The sequence below is a fragment of the Acanthopagrus latus genome, chromosome 23 (assembly GCF_904848185.1).
Source record: "Acanthopagrus latus isolate v.2019 chromosome 23, fAcaLat1.1, whole genome shotgun sequence".
In the NCBI taxonomy this organism is placed as follows: domain Eukaryota; kingdom Metazoa; phylum Chordata; class Actinopteri; order Spariformes; family Sparidae; genus Acanthopagrus; species Acanthopagrus latus.
Genome location: NC_051061.1, coordinates 3,477,400 through 3,492,418, shown reverse-complemented (window position 1 = coordinate 3,492,418; position 15,019 = coordinate 3,477,400). Strand labels below are relative to the sequence as shown.

Here is a 15,019-nt window from a genome sequence, read left to right as displayed (position 1 = left end):
CACAGTCTCATTTTATAGGTGAAGTCAAATATACACAATTGCAACTTAGCTAACTGGGAAAACAAACAGTAAAAACATTGAAAATAGTGAATGCAGTGAAATAACAGACAAGAAATAAAATCATTTAACCCCATAGTTTTGTTTTTTGTGGAACTCAGGACATGGTAAACTAGCATTTGCTGTGTTTCTGTTCTTACTAGAACATCTTGACTAATGTTACCCCTGGACCATCACTGAAAACTGACCAATGACATGTTTTTGCATTGTCGCTGCTTAGCGATTCAGGAGAAAAGACATGAAAATGATGCACATGGGAGCAGTTATCCTTTATAACGTGTTTTACATTGTGTAAGAGGCTCAACCATGTTTTCCTCAACCTATAACCAAATATTATAATTCCCTAAACCTAACCAAACCAGAACAGAAAACTTAAAAGAAACTGAAAATAAGCAAACAGTATACTAATATGTCTACTGAGTGTGAGACCTGTACCTGCACCCACCCAGTTACAACAGCTTGACCCAGGTGCAGTTTCCATCACTTTTACCTAAGATGGAATGACAGAGTTGGAGCAACATTCATTATGGTGTTCCAGGAACACCAATCCAAGTGAGTAGCAAAGCTATGACATCACAACTGCATGCTTGGTCAGTTTCAACGATGGTCCTGAAACAACATCAATTATGATGTTCCAGGAATAACACCAACACGGCGATATCAATTAAACTAGGCTCACACAGCCGTAGACTAGCATAGCTTAAGGCACAGACACACTGGATCAGTTGACAGATGTAGAGATCCTTTACATTTTCTATGGAGAACAGAAGATCTGGTCACGTCGCACATAATGGATATGGCTTGATAAACTTTGTGCAGATGAATCCATCCGGTATGACGTGAACAGTTAGATCATATCTTCAAACTATGCTGTGATGATCAAATATGAATCAAGATTCTGTTTCTGCATTGCCTATTTCTCGACTGAAATGCTCTCAGAAACATATTTTAGTGTGCTTTTTAGCTGCAAATGAAGAATGTTTTTGACCTGGTTTCCATGATGAAAGTAGACAAACAAAAACCCAGTTTACAGTTATGTAGCCCACTGGCCTGAACTCTTGGTGGTCTGGTGCATACTGATACATCTGGCCAGATTCTGTGACTCTGCACCTTTACTTGTGTTTGGAAGGTCTGCTAGGCTAACTATGCAGACGCTCGTACCTAGCGAGTGCTAAGTTTTGCATGGAACCAAAAGCTAAGCTTTCAGATCACCGGCTACTGATGCATTCAATTAATCAATTGATCACTTTGGTTGGAAGTTCAATAGCAGTCTTACCGGGCTTACTTATATTGCTATAGTTGCAACAATGTTATCATGTAGCCGGGTCCTACTCTGTTGCTATGGTCACTTTCCTCATGACATACTGTATTTGGTGAATGCTGGGAGCAAAGTAAATTTCAACAAACACTTTCCATTGATTTCTTAGTTATCTTAGCTGTACTGCTTTTTTCAGCCAATAGTAACTTGGCACATATCTGTTTACTGCAATTGATCTCTGCCAACTATCTTTTTGCCTCCAGAGCAGCTTAGACTCTTAACAATGTCTATGTCCCTGACAGCTCCACTCAGCTTGCTGGTATAAATCCTTTATTTGTCCTGGAAGTCTTGCGTCCTCATGTCTGTCACATCATCTGAGTCCTCGGCATGGAGTCCTGCTGGTGCCCGGGGTACCAGTGAGCAAAATTGTTCATGTATCCTCCGGAGTGCACCGGCGCGCCTTTGGCAGCCATGCTGATGTCCCACAGGGAGCACGGAGAAGAGGAGGATGGCGGTGGAGGGGCGAGGTGGTCTCCTTCAGGTCCACAGGGCCCATTTTTCATGATCTTCTTGTATTTAGATCGTTTGTTTTGGAACCATATTTTCACCTGCAGGACAAGTAAAAGGGAGAGAATTGAAAGAATAGATTGAAATCTGTAGTAAAGGAGACAAATACAGTACAGGTCCTCAACCCAGGACACAAGTAAACTGCCCTTTGATTATGGTCATTGTTTACTTCCCTTAGACAACATGGAGGCCCCTTTTAATGACCTGTGTCATACTTTTAGGCTATGGATCAGTGAATGTATTGTATAATAAATATAACTGTGCAGCTAATGCTGGTCTATCATTGATTTGTCGTGTAGGGAGGAGAATGTGTTTTCATCAATAGAAACTTTTGACAAAAAATAACCTGTTCAAACAAGACGAAACAAAATAAAAGTAACCTAATAACAAAAAACTATGACTATGACTAAGTATACTTTTACTGCCAAGAAAGAGTAACTTAATAAAAGTTAATAATAATGCAATCTAATGTCTCATTGAATAGCCATTAACCCTAGCTAATATTGCTTAACCATTAATATTAGCTGATGTTAATTTTTTAAGTCCCTGCCTGTAATGTTAGCTAATATTACTGGTTCTGAAGTCTTGACCTATAACAAGTGGACACATTCCTGAAGGCGAAACCCTGTTCATTCCTATGAACGCTCGCGTCTGACAGCTAGATAGCTTCCACATTGTAGAGCATTAGAGGCTTCTGCTGACTGAGCTGCCTAACTCCCTGTTTAGCACTGGGGTAGAATGAGGATATAATAATCTAGTTGTGTGTAGACTTTCCAAATGTTATTGGACATAATGGCTAAAATTGTGACAGTAAAATTAGACATTTTGCCATGGTTGCGACAATCCAAAAAATGTATCCACCATTTTACAGAACCTTCTTTCTCAATGTAAGCTTAGGGGATAAAGGCAGGGTATAGTAGTTACACCGTTCAGCCACTTTGAAAATTGGCTTCAAACACTGACCTACTTCCTTGGGGCTTGGTTATAAGTCCCAGTCAGTAACGTTAGTTAATATTACTGGTTTTCCAAGTCCTATCTAACATTACCACTTCTTAAAGGGAAATGTGACAGATTTATGGACTACAAAGCCTTCACAATTATACAAAAAATGGACAAAAAGCAGGAACAAAACTGCTTGTGCAAACTTACATTCAGGCCAACAGGCAGACATTTGTAAAAAGGTAAGTTAACACAAATGTACCATTATCAAGTGCCCTACAGCATGCAAATGTAGTGTTGCTTTCACTCAGTCCAGTTTTTCATGTGTAAAGCCAATCATAGGGCATTAATGTTGGCTCTCAGCTAGAATCCTCTTGATATTTTTAAAGCATTTACTTATTGTAACTGCGTTTTCTCAAGTTAAAACCAGCACATGAATAGTTTTTTTTTTTTTCATGAACAAGTCTGTGAACCCAGCTTCCATGAAATACCAAAGCTGAAATTAGCAGTATTACGGAGATGTTTTTGTTTTAAGAGAAGTTAATAGTGTAATAGTGCAACCTAAACAAATATTCTGAATATCAAAATGATTAAAATATTTTTTTTATAAAGTTATTGTGAGGTCGTATTCTCCCACAGAGACACATTCTACCAATATCATGAGAGAATACAATTAAGAAGCCTCCAGTTCAATAAAAGCAGACAGATGAACAAGTGATTGTAAAAAGATACAGAGCAAACAGCAACAGATGGAACCATTATTGTTGGTGTGCCTTCACAACACAACTGCACTCATTGACTCCCACATAATGTTAGGCCAGTAACATTATTGTGGTACCAAAGGAGCTAAAACTACCACCACAGTCAGTATGCTAAGATTATTGCAACACAAAGTGTTTTCTACTGAGACGTGGTTCGTCCCTGTAGGTTTATAACCGGGTACAGAAAAAAAAAAAAAAAAAAAAAGATGTAAGATATAAAACTTGCGGGATATAATTCAGTGGGTTCAACAGTGATGCGTCTACTTAATCTGAAGTAATACTGTCCAGATAAACTACATGTGAATATGATATGACATTTTTTTTACTAGAATATCTGAAAATATTGAACTGATTTGTCCTTAAACCTTTTTCCAGTGGTTAGAGACAACTGAGTTGTGTTGTTGTTGATATAACTGGCATGGTCTCTATTTCCAGCATGCTTGCAAATTGAGCATCAAATTACACGAATTTGCCTCACGGGCAACCTGTCAGCTTAGCGGGAACACATGAATCATAAATAATTACACACAATCATTGAAGGATACTTTTGTCTCAAACAGGTTTTAACTGCGCCGCGAACGAAAAAGCGAACGCCCATAGGAGTTGTGCTGCGTGGAGAAAAAAAGTTCTGGCTGGCAACAGAGGAGAGAGGGATAAAACTGAAAAGAAAGGAAGATAAAACACTCTTGGCGCTAAAATGGTTTTCTCCTCTCAACTGACAGTCCTGGGAATTATTACCCTGGGATTTTATAGGTATTTATGAAGATGGTTGAAGTGGTTTATGAGAGATATTGGATTCTATAAAAAATCTAATTTCAGGCTGGTCTAACTGAATATGTGGAAAAAATTATCCCGTTGCCCAATAATCAAAAAGGCACCCGGCTTTTTACACACAGCTTTCAACTCCAACAGCCAAGAAGTCATGCAGAGTGAAATTTGACATTTAATTTGATCTCTATTGTTCCAGTGTATCTGCTGACGTCAATAACAGCCTGTTAGAAGTAGTATGTATGGTGGCAAATACATAAAATTAAAGTATCACTCCATAAATGTGCAATGCCATGATAATTATAGCACGCAATGCTGTTATTAAGAAATCAACTTCAAAATCTCACTGCAAGCTCGCCGGTTCTGAGTATATAATTATTTATTTAAATTCTAATAATCTACAAATATTTTAAAAAGATCGTATCTGTAATATCAAGAACTAAGTTTCCTTCTAGTTGTTACAGGCACGCTTATTTTAAACTACTCTTTACGATGTTCTAATGTAATTAAAAATTATAGCCACCAAGCAGCAGTGCCTGCTGTATAAAAATTACCTGGAGTGCTAAACAGAGGTAGCTGCTCACGGATAAAAAAACCTAAAGTGAGTATGCGGGACGGCGCTTATGAGCCCAGGAGTCAATCAACAGCACGTTAAGTTAATGCAGCCTCAGTGAGAGGATTTCTGCTGTAATTATTGGTTTCATATTCCAGCAGCAACATGGAGCTGACAGCTTCCCTGAGAGCGCGACTAATGACACCGACATTAGCGGAGGAGGGTGGCTGAGAGGCAGGCCAGGTGCCACTGAGTGTGTGTGTGTGTGTGTGTGTGTACAGTGAGTGTGTGAATATGATATAACTTGCAGTCCGTGTCTGCCATTTTCTTGAAACTTCCATCCACTTCTATTCTATTTGGTGGGTGGTTTAAGCTGTACGGGCAGTTTTTGTGTGTGCGTGCAGGCGTGTGTGTGAGAGAGAGAGAGTTAGAGTTTGAAGGAAAAACTGCTACGTGCCATTTCTCAGCTGCGTCTGGGAACATTAGTGATTCAGATGGAAAGTGGTCAGTGGTTGGCTGCCGGCCTAATGGCATGAAGGCAGGACAGAGATATGGTGTATGATCACTATCTTCAAGTGTGTGTTTATGTTTCCATCTGTATATGTGTATCAAAATCCACACAAGCTACATATGTTTCAGTAGATACATGGGTGTATATGTGTGTGTGTGTGTGTGTGTCGGGACTAAACTGCATCCATGCATGTGAGGAATGTGTGTATGTGCGCATTACACACTGTATGTGCTTGTACTGTAACATATGCACACCAGGCTCATTAGAGCTGACTGAGAGCAACACAACTGCGTGTTTCAATACAAGCTCTTTGGCCAAAGGAGAGCAGACAAGCTTGCAAAAAACAACAGTGCCGCTATACTTTGAATGACAGAATACTGTGTTTCTTTTTACCCAAATGTTCATTTTTACAGCATCCATCCATCCATGGATTTACCCTGGACTTACACTTAGATACTACAGGTTAGGCCACAGCACTGACCCTATCACCAGGGAGATATTACATAACCCCAGATGATGTTATCTTCATACGGCACATTAAATGGTTAGTGGTAAGGTATGACACTGCTAACATTTGCAGTAGGGGAACAAACACAGGTGGTCAGACAATCAGAGTTAGTCAGATTCATTTCTAAGAAACGGAAGGGCTGTGTAACACCCCAGTCAGAAAAAAACATTGGCAGGTAATGTTTCTGCAAACCACTGATAGGTTCACATTTGTATGCGTAATAGGCTCCCTACCATATTGACGTTTGTACATAATGTGGTGGAGTTATTAGCCAGTGACTGCAGTTCAACTGTGACTGTGCTTTAACATCTGTAAATGACTTTTTCCAGCAGCGTTGGTGTGAACTTATAGGAAGTCAATCTTCATCTGTGATTGTGGCAACCACTTGGTAATTTCAGCCAAAACATTTCTTTTTCCTAACCCTAACCAAATGGTTTTTGTGCCTAAACCTAAGCAGTCCATAAGCACAGGGTCGTCACAAGAAACAAGTACAAAAACATGAAGTTGTAGCATAAAGAAATGTGAAGTGTCAACATATCCATGGCTTGCAGAATGTATTGCCAACATTTATTGTCTCGATGTCGTTGTGTGTAGAGGTAAAACCCTTTTGAGGAACTTTCATAGGAATTAATGGGTTGCTGTCGTGTAATGCATTCCTTGACAGAATCAACGCAGCAATGCACCTTGACTTCCTGGTTTAATTTTGCACTAGTTAGACTTATTTTGAATGATGTTGCAGCATTTCTGAGATTGCAGCACTTGGGTTGCAGGTAAGTCAGATATTGTTAACAATTAACATATTCTATTGTATTTGTTTCATCTGTGCAAAAGTCAAGGTGTTACGTTGTGGACTATTACTTTGTTGGGAGCAGTGACGCTGATGGTAGACATCCAAGACTAAGTTTTGCATTAAGAAGTTAAAGTAATGTGTAATTCACAATGGCGTCATGACGTTAAACCAAAACACTTCTCAGAAGGCAAACTGTGGGGAACCCTTTGCAGTGTTGCTCTTTCTAGAGGGGTCTCACTTTGCCACTGACCTGTTTATCAAAAATAAACTGAATTTGGGGCATTAACTAACTAACTAAAATACTCACAAGAAAGAATCAGCTGCTTAAAAAAATGCAAGTACATTCTTTATTATCCCGAGCCCACAAAAATGTCTGCACTCCCCAAACTATAGCCAGAGATATCCTTTAATTGCACTACAGTATCAACCCAACGATGACATACTGTAAAGACTGTAATACAATCAGTTAAAGCCCACTTTCTCTGATCCAAAACACCTCAAAGAGGACTGAGAGAGAACGGTTGAAAAAAAGGGGGTTATTTGGTAATCGTGCATATGAGTCTGACTTTCAGCAGACCACATTTCAAAACCACTTTGCCACTACAAAAGACACAGGCAAACGAATAGATCATCTCTTACTCCCAGTGTAAACATGGCTGTGGTAGTTATTTCATACAGGATTAGAAGAGTGTATCTGATGACATCAGCTGCTTATGTATACTCAGCACACACAGACCCGCACACACACATGCATGCAGGTATCATATCTCAAATGCGTTTATCCCAAACAATGCAATCAATTGGCACTTTTCTTTTCACATTTTTGACATGTGTAAGGTTTCTTTTATAAGGCTGTAGTATAACGTCACAAAAACAGTTATTTTCTGGCACAAAGCTGCTAAATGTATCATATCTGTTCGATAGCCCACCCACATTGAAACCTGACTGTACTGATCAACTGGGAGAGCATCTTTCTACTAACCATATTTATGTTTCTTCTTAGGCAGTGACCTCTAGTGGCTGTAGTAATTATTACAGCAGCAAAGGAGGAAGTCAGGTCACTGAGTGAGAGTAGTATAGGGGGACAACGGGGTGGGCAGTTAGGTCAAACACTTGACTTTAACCAAGCAAACTGCTGTTTGTGTCCAGTCGGAAACCAAAACTTAAGGGTGAGTTAATTAACTCCAGAATGTTTTTAACTCATGCCATATACACAATGTCACTTAAGTATGTAACATATGTATGTAAGTTAAGTTACATGAGAAATGTGCCTCTTTAAACCCAAACAAAACTGTTTTCCTAAACCTAGCCAAGAAGAACCTGAGTAACTGAACTTAGGCTGTGATGGTATCATGGCCCCTGGTGCGCTGCAACAATGTCAGTTCGGGAATGGTGATACACATGTTGTTTCAGTAGTCAATGTAGGCCCTTTGATTTCTGTAAAGAGGAAACATGGACGGAACCGCGGTGTGGGCAATGGAAATGGAATCAACTGTAAAATGCTGAAGTTGCAGAATTTGCTATAATTTCACATACATTCACATTTTAGGGAGAAATTTGAACGTTTTGTCAGGGGACCTCTCTCGGGGACCAGCAATGATGAGGCGGCCGTCTGAGACAAGTCCTCTAATAAACTACCAAATTCTAAACCCATCACTAAATTCAGAGCAGAGAAAAACAAATGACTATTTTGACTTAGGCAATAAACAAATTTGTGTCAATTTGCTGTTGACTGGACCTGTAAAAATACATGCAATGACCATGAACTATGTAAAGCCCATGTGAAGAACACGGTTAAACAACCAGTACTGCTGCAAGCCCATCAGTAGACTCCAGACGAGGATTCATTCAGGGCTTTGCGGCTGTTTGTGTCAAGTTGGACAGCCCCTTGTCCAAAAGCGCGAATATCCCATTTAACACCTTCTGCTGATAAACTTACTGTTAAAAGTGAAAAAAAAAACAGAATTCAGAAATAAATTAACAGAAAAAATGATATTTGGAAAAAAAGAAATATGAACTTCATAGGGCTTTAACATTGGCAATTGAGCCATTCACTTGTTTTGGTATGAGGGTGTGTTGACAGGTTTGGTCAAATATAAGGATGAATCTGACCTTTTTAAAATTTATGGTGTCATAGAGATGTATAATTTCTGTGAAACCATGGTTTTCCATCCTGAAAAACCTGATACAACATTTTCTCTACTTTGGGCCCTCTGTATTTACTGCTCTTTGCTTTTGTTGAGTAGTACAGAACATGAACTACTGTATGAATCAAACAAATGGTAAGCACAGCAGGATAATGACAGCTTTGGCCGTCTAAAAAACAACCTGAATCATCAGAGTAATGAAACAGTCCCCTCGCAGGCTAGAACCCTTTCTTGGGTCTTGTTTTGTCATTCAAAAAGGGAAAGAGTGTATAAAATAATTTGCAGACGGTAAGACGCCTGCAAAAGACACAAAATGCAATATCAAGATCTGTCCTGTTATATCAGGGGAATGTTCCCAGACCATTTAGAGTTGCAAATATCAGAGCTTTAATTAGAGTCTGACAAATAAAATAGAATCCCAAAGTGTCTCACAAAAACTACATCAATTTCATACATATATGTATACATTTAACAAGAGGCTAAAAACATAAATTGTTCAAATGTGACAGCATCCGATGGTTCACTGGCTTCATGTAACAGACAAAATGGCTGCCATTAGGCTTTTGCTCGTGACTGTGTGTGTGTGTGTGTGTGTGTGTGTGTGTGTGTGTTCTGAGAGAAAAAACAGACAAAACAAAACAAATCTCAAATGTATGACCACTGTTAGACCTGACACATGCACACTTCCACACACGCAGGCCTCTTTGTTTTATTCTCTTCTTGGCGTCGTTTTTTTGTGTGTGTGTGCTATGATTTCATGACAAACAATTGGTGACTACACCTCACATGACATGGATACATATTAGTATGTAATGACACAAAGAGGAACGTGAGGTGACACGAGTTAACAAAAATGCACCAGTGCCTGTTTTATACTGACATCGTTACCCTTTCGCCATGGGCTACACGCAATTTATTCATAAATGCATTTCCATAGTTACAGTCCGACTTAATCACTGAGAGATACAGATTCTAGAATAAATCAGACGTCTGTCTGTATTTACCATAATTAAAAAACAACGTGTTTGTCTGTTAGGTTCATATCTATGTTCTGGTCATGAATTCCAGTGATTATTCAGGCGACTCCTTCACAGTGTGTCATATAAACTTTGTATAAAGATATAATGATATAAATATAACATATATATAGTAATTCCTCACAGTTGTATAAAATATTCATGCCCATGTTGGTTTAATTTGTGTCTGTTTCTGTGTGTCTGTTTCTGTGTGTGTGTGTGTGTGTATGTGTGTGTGTGCGTGTGTCATCCATCACAGTACCTGGGTCTGCGTTAAGCCCAGTTTGGCTGCCAGGTCAGCCCTCTCGGGCAGGGCGAGGTACTGGGTCTGCTGGAAGCGCTGGTTAAGCGCCTGGAGTTGCAGGCTGGAGTAAATGGTCCGAGGCTTCCTGATCTTCTTCCCCTTCCCATTGAGCCTCACCTCTCCGTTCTCGATCACCGCTGTGGGCTTCTCGTGTTCTGCAGGAGACGGGGAACAGGAGGAGGAGGAGAGCATCATTTTACAAAGATAAATATCAACAGGGGGATTTCTGTAGGGACAGAATTTTTCGCCTTCCTGGAAAGATCACAAGGTCAGTCGCGATGTTTCATCTCGCATTGTCCATTAATAACACACTGAAGCCTCAAGGACGCTGAGAAAAATAGAGATTCTCACAAGAAAACCACTACAATCCTGCTTCTTGATATATATGGTAGTTTTTACCTGAAAGATCTTTTCAGGTCTGTCAAATTTAAAAAAAACAAACAAACAACAACAACAAAAAAAAAAAAACAATGTGTTTTTTTCCTGACAAATCCAAATGTCTATTCCCCATAAATGATGAAGAAAAAAGAATGTCAGTATTACGTAGATTTAAACGTTTAAACTGAAATGAAGGAATCCTTTCCTATATTCACAGGCAATTTTACATATGATTTAAAAGACTAGAAAGTTTTTTTAAATTATATTTTAAAAGCAATTCCTTTTTGAAATATTTCGTGACAGACTATCATTACAATTTTCTGAGAACACGCTGCGGTTGATGTAAGACTGCAACCACTTCACAGCACTTCAGTAATGTAACCTACAGTACGTTGAGAATGCTGTAAATTAAGTAGAATGGCTGTCAAAAGATGCAGGTAAAAAAAGATAAATCCCCTTTGTCCTTCTTTTTTTCCCCTTCTTCTTCCTTTTTTTTTTTTTTTAAAGAAAGCTATACGACAGTGTGTGTGCGCTCACACTGATCTGTGTTATGACATGATCTTATAGCCTGCTGTGGCAGGAGAGAACAGCTGCGGACAAGCCAAGGCCCCACAAGATGTTCCCATTCTGTAACTGAGCACCGCCGCACTCAAACACATCAGCACTGTAAGAAAACGGGAACTTACATGTATAACTTGCGCAGCGAGGTTTTAACCTCCAAGATTTGTTGACATTAGCTTTAATTTGCAGATGTGAATATAATAATAATAATAATAAAAGACTTGTCAAATGACCTGTTGTTTTATTCCTGCCTTTTCTCCAACGGGTCTAACATTACTCCACATGCAGAATAATATTGAGGTGGTAACACGTAACTTGAAGTGTTAATCTAACCAAATATGCAAATATGTCATCTCTACATGTAATGTGGACTCTATGTGTGAACACATTCATTTCCAAAATGTCAAACAAAGACAAAAACGAATGTACTGTATGTTATCCGACTTGGCTTTTGGGTCAATTGGACGCTTGAGGGGTTGAACTCTCTGAGTGACCTCTTGTCAAAAATAAATAATAATAACAATAATAAAAAAAACTCAAATTAGAGAAATACATACAACATATTTAGGGGGATGTATTGTTAAAGTCCCACCGCCATTCAAAGACACAAAGAAATAATCTGCTGTGTTTAACCGTGTCAGACAGCTGGCAGTCACTGGCAATATGACATCGGTTCAAGATTAGTTTATGGGCACCTCTCATAGGATTAGTAAATGTCACTAAGTATAATGGTGACAAAACAATGCCAAGTGTGCTTGTGGAGTCAGTGTATTCATCTGAGGAGGCTTGATTTCTGCTAATACTATATCATGTAGAGGTGAAAAAGACAGTGCTGATGTGGCAGTTTCACCTCTTCATCTGATTTCTGTCCGCAGATAGACCACACAAAAACACACTCCTCGAAGTCACCGAAACGGAATTGCGCTGAGTTTTTTTTTCAACATTTACAATGATGTACAGATTTAGAATTGAATCGTCTACAGTATATTACAGTATGTCATTATTCTGTGCGTTACTTTGATTCCTTATCTTTATAACCATCACTAAAGAGCTGCACATTTTTTGTCATTTATTAATTTGTGTATTAAATGCCCGAGATGAGAAGTGAATTTATACCCAAGATTGTTCTGAGAATGGTAGGTAGGCCTTCGAGAAGAGAATAGAAAAAAAGGAAAAGAAAGAAAGAAAGAAAGAAAAAAAGAAAGAAAGAAAGAAAAATATATTATTTGTGTCTATAAATGGTCAGTCTCCATATAACTAATGAACAATTAATTAAACATATATGACTGACAAAATTGTTGTGTGATTGCTCTTCTTCACCACCAAACATCTGAGATTTTTTAAAATGAGAATAATGTATTTAACATCTTGTATTGTAGTTGCTGTCAGTGTAAACAGGACTGGTGCTCTCGATGTCATTAAATTAAACTGGGGAATTAGATGTTTTTTAGTGGCGTATTGTACTGAACAAATGTGACTTGTTTTAAACACACGGTACGTTCAAACAAATGTAACCGCTCTCATTCGTGTAAATTTCAAGTTCCAAGCCTTGTCGGTAAAGCTTTTATAAATTGGATTACAATAACAACGACGAAAATTATTGTATTTAAAAGTAATGTGGAATATTTATTTGAACTGTGCGGCCAAATGAATCTCATGTTATTCTATACGGTTAAATGTTTACACAGGAAACACTGTTGGTTCGATGACCGTTTTGTTATTACCAGTATCACAGTGTTTGGCTGTGGTTATCGTTATTATGGTCATTATTAGCAGCGTTATCGCAGGCCTGTGAATGTGTGTGTGTGTGTGTGTATGTGTGTGTGTGTGTGCGGGCAGCAGGCAGCACACACACACACACACACACACACACACACACACACACACACACACACACACACACACACACAGTGGATGTCAGTCGGAGATGATGGGCTCAGTTCTGAGGCTTTGGGTTTGGGCCGCTGCGGGACACCACAGGGCCGGGGCCGGCTGCTTCTTGTGGGGAGGCGCACAGTGTGTGCAGGCCTGAAACTCATCTCCCGTCCAACCCCAAAGCACACTGAACATGACTGCGGCCGACCTGTGTGTGTGGATCCAATTATTGTCCTCCGCTCTGACTTATTTTCGTGTTTCTAATACAATGTAGACCCGCTTCAAGTATTTTAACGGGGCGGAATGAGACATCTGTGAAGAATAAATTCTTCTTTTCTCCCCCCCCCAAGAGACTGGTGTTGCGTTTAATGTCCACTGTGATGGCGCGCTCAGCATCATTTTGACCCTCGGTCTTTATTCGGGAGGACACACAGCTTCATGAACGAAACAACATATTTTGTAGCACCATGTGAAAATCAAAATAACCCAGGAGTGTGTGAGACTGAAGCTGCTGCTGGCGTGCTGTCTCTGGCACGTTTCGACAACGAATTAAAAAAGCGGCTGAAATTAATGACCGATGTCACATGGCCAGTATCTAGGGCCGTGTTTATGACAACAGCAAACTGTGATTTATTTATTTAAAAAAAAAAAAAAAAAAAAAAAAGTGTTCACGTTCATATTCTTTAGGTAACCCTACCTGCATCCTCCAGTCTGGTGTGTCCCAGCGCGCCGCCGTGACCGCCGTGCTGGTAGGGGAGGTAGGCTCCGGGGTGGTGCGCGCTAACCGGGCTGTGATAGGACGGGTAACCCAGTGGGCGACCGTACGAGGATGCGCCGGAGGAGAAGGGCCCGTCGTGCTGGGACGGCCCGACGGCGTGCAGACCGTGGACCGGGTAATGGTTGTGGGACAGGCCGGGGGAGGGCTGCTGGTGTCCGGGGTAGCCGTGGCCGCCAAACTCCAAAAACGCCGATTTGGACGGATCAGGCGGGACCAAAGTGTCCGATATAGAGCTCATAGTCATCATTGGGGTGAGGGGCAGTGATGCGGTGGGAAACAAGAAGAGTCGGCTATGACCTCCGGGCGGGGGTCATCATAAGACAACCCACCATCAATGTTAACAAAGTCTGGAGACTCTCAGAGAAGTTTCTCGCTTTCCATAAACCGACAGCAGCCGTTCAGTTCACCCTCGATACAGCTCACTATATTCCTCTTGAACGAGAAGGCGACAGTGAGGCGGGTTTATGAGGCTTTGCCCCTCGTTACATCCCGGCTGCGGGGTCCAGAAACGTGACGCTCGGCGGTTAAAACCATTGACGAACACAGGGCGCACGTGAGGCCACCGCGCGGCGCTTGGAGGAAAAACAAAACAAAAAGAGGAAGAAAACAAAGCGGGAGCTCCCGACAAATGGCGGCCGCGAGAGTGATTTAATATCCTTCACATCGGGTTATTTTCCTCCTTCTCTCCGTCCACGGTAACCAGCGCGGCTCTCCTTCGTTCCCGTTGTGTGAAGAAGCGCCTGGCAGCACACATGTGTGGACTGACTGTGTTCCTCCTCTCCGGAGCGCACTCTGCGTCCGCGCGCACCATTCTCTGCCTCCACTTGGCACACACGGCGCGCTCATTGGCTGCGGCGCTCCACCGTGTCACACAAATCACAATCAGCACGGGCCGCTCCCGGCTCGGTCGGGCAGAGAGGCCTTCACGCGACACCAGGAGCCGTTTCTGATCATTAAAATATGATTCCGCAAGTGTGAAACTCTGGTTTAAATATCTGCAAAACGCCTCGCTGGGATACAATTCAAGGTCACCCCTTTATTCAAATTAATTCAGCGAGCGAAATGAACGACTCAGTCCACAAACAAATAAGTCACAATAGCTGCTGAATCGTTTGGCTTCTTGTGACGATGAGTTGATACAGGTGAGGAGGGATTTTGATCTCATCTGTCGTGTATTCATGAGAAGGTAAATGAGTGCATGCGGCCTTTGATTCACTCGGTCCTTTCAACACAATGCAAAAATAATCA

At 40.6% G+C, this 15,019-nt stretch overlaps 1 protein-coding gene across 1 annotated transcript; it reads right to left on the bottom strand.

Moving 5' to 3' along the window:
* Positions 1-305: 305 nt before the first annotated feature.
* Positions 306-14,646, bottom strand: LOC119013243 (homeobox protein Dlx4a-like). The gene is made up of 3 exons (XM_037087570.1): positions 13,691-14,646; positions 10,138-10,334; positions 306-1,923 (listed from the first exon to the last, which is right to left on the bottom strand). Exons 1-3 carry the CDS (start codon positions 14,016-14,018, stop codon positions 1,681-1,683), a joined length of 768 nt encoding a protein of 255 aa, XP_036943465.1. The 5' UTR covers positions 14,019-14,646; the 3' UTR covers positions 306-1,680.
* Between the last annotated feature and the right edge of the window lie 373 nt (positions 14,647-15,019).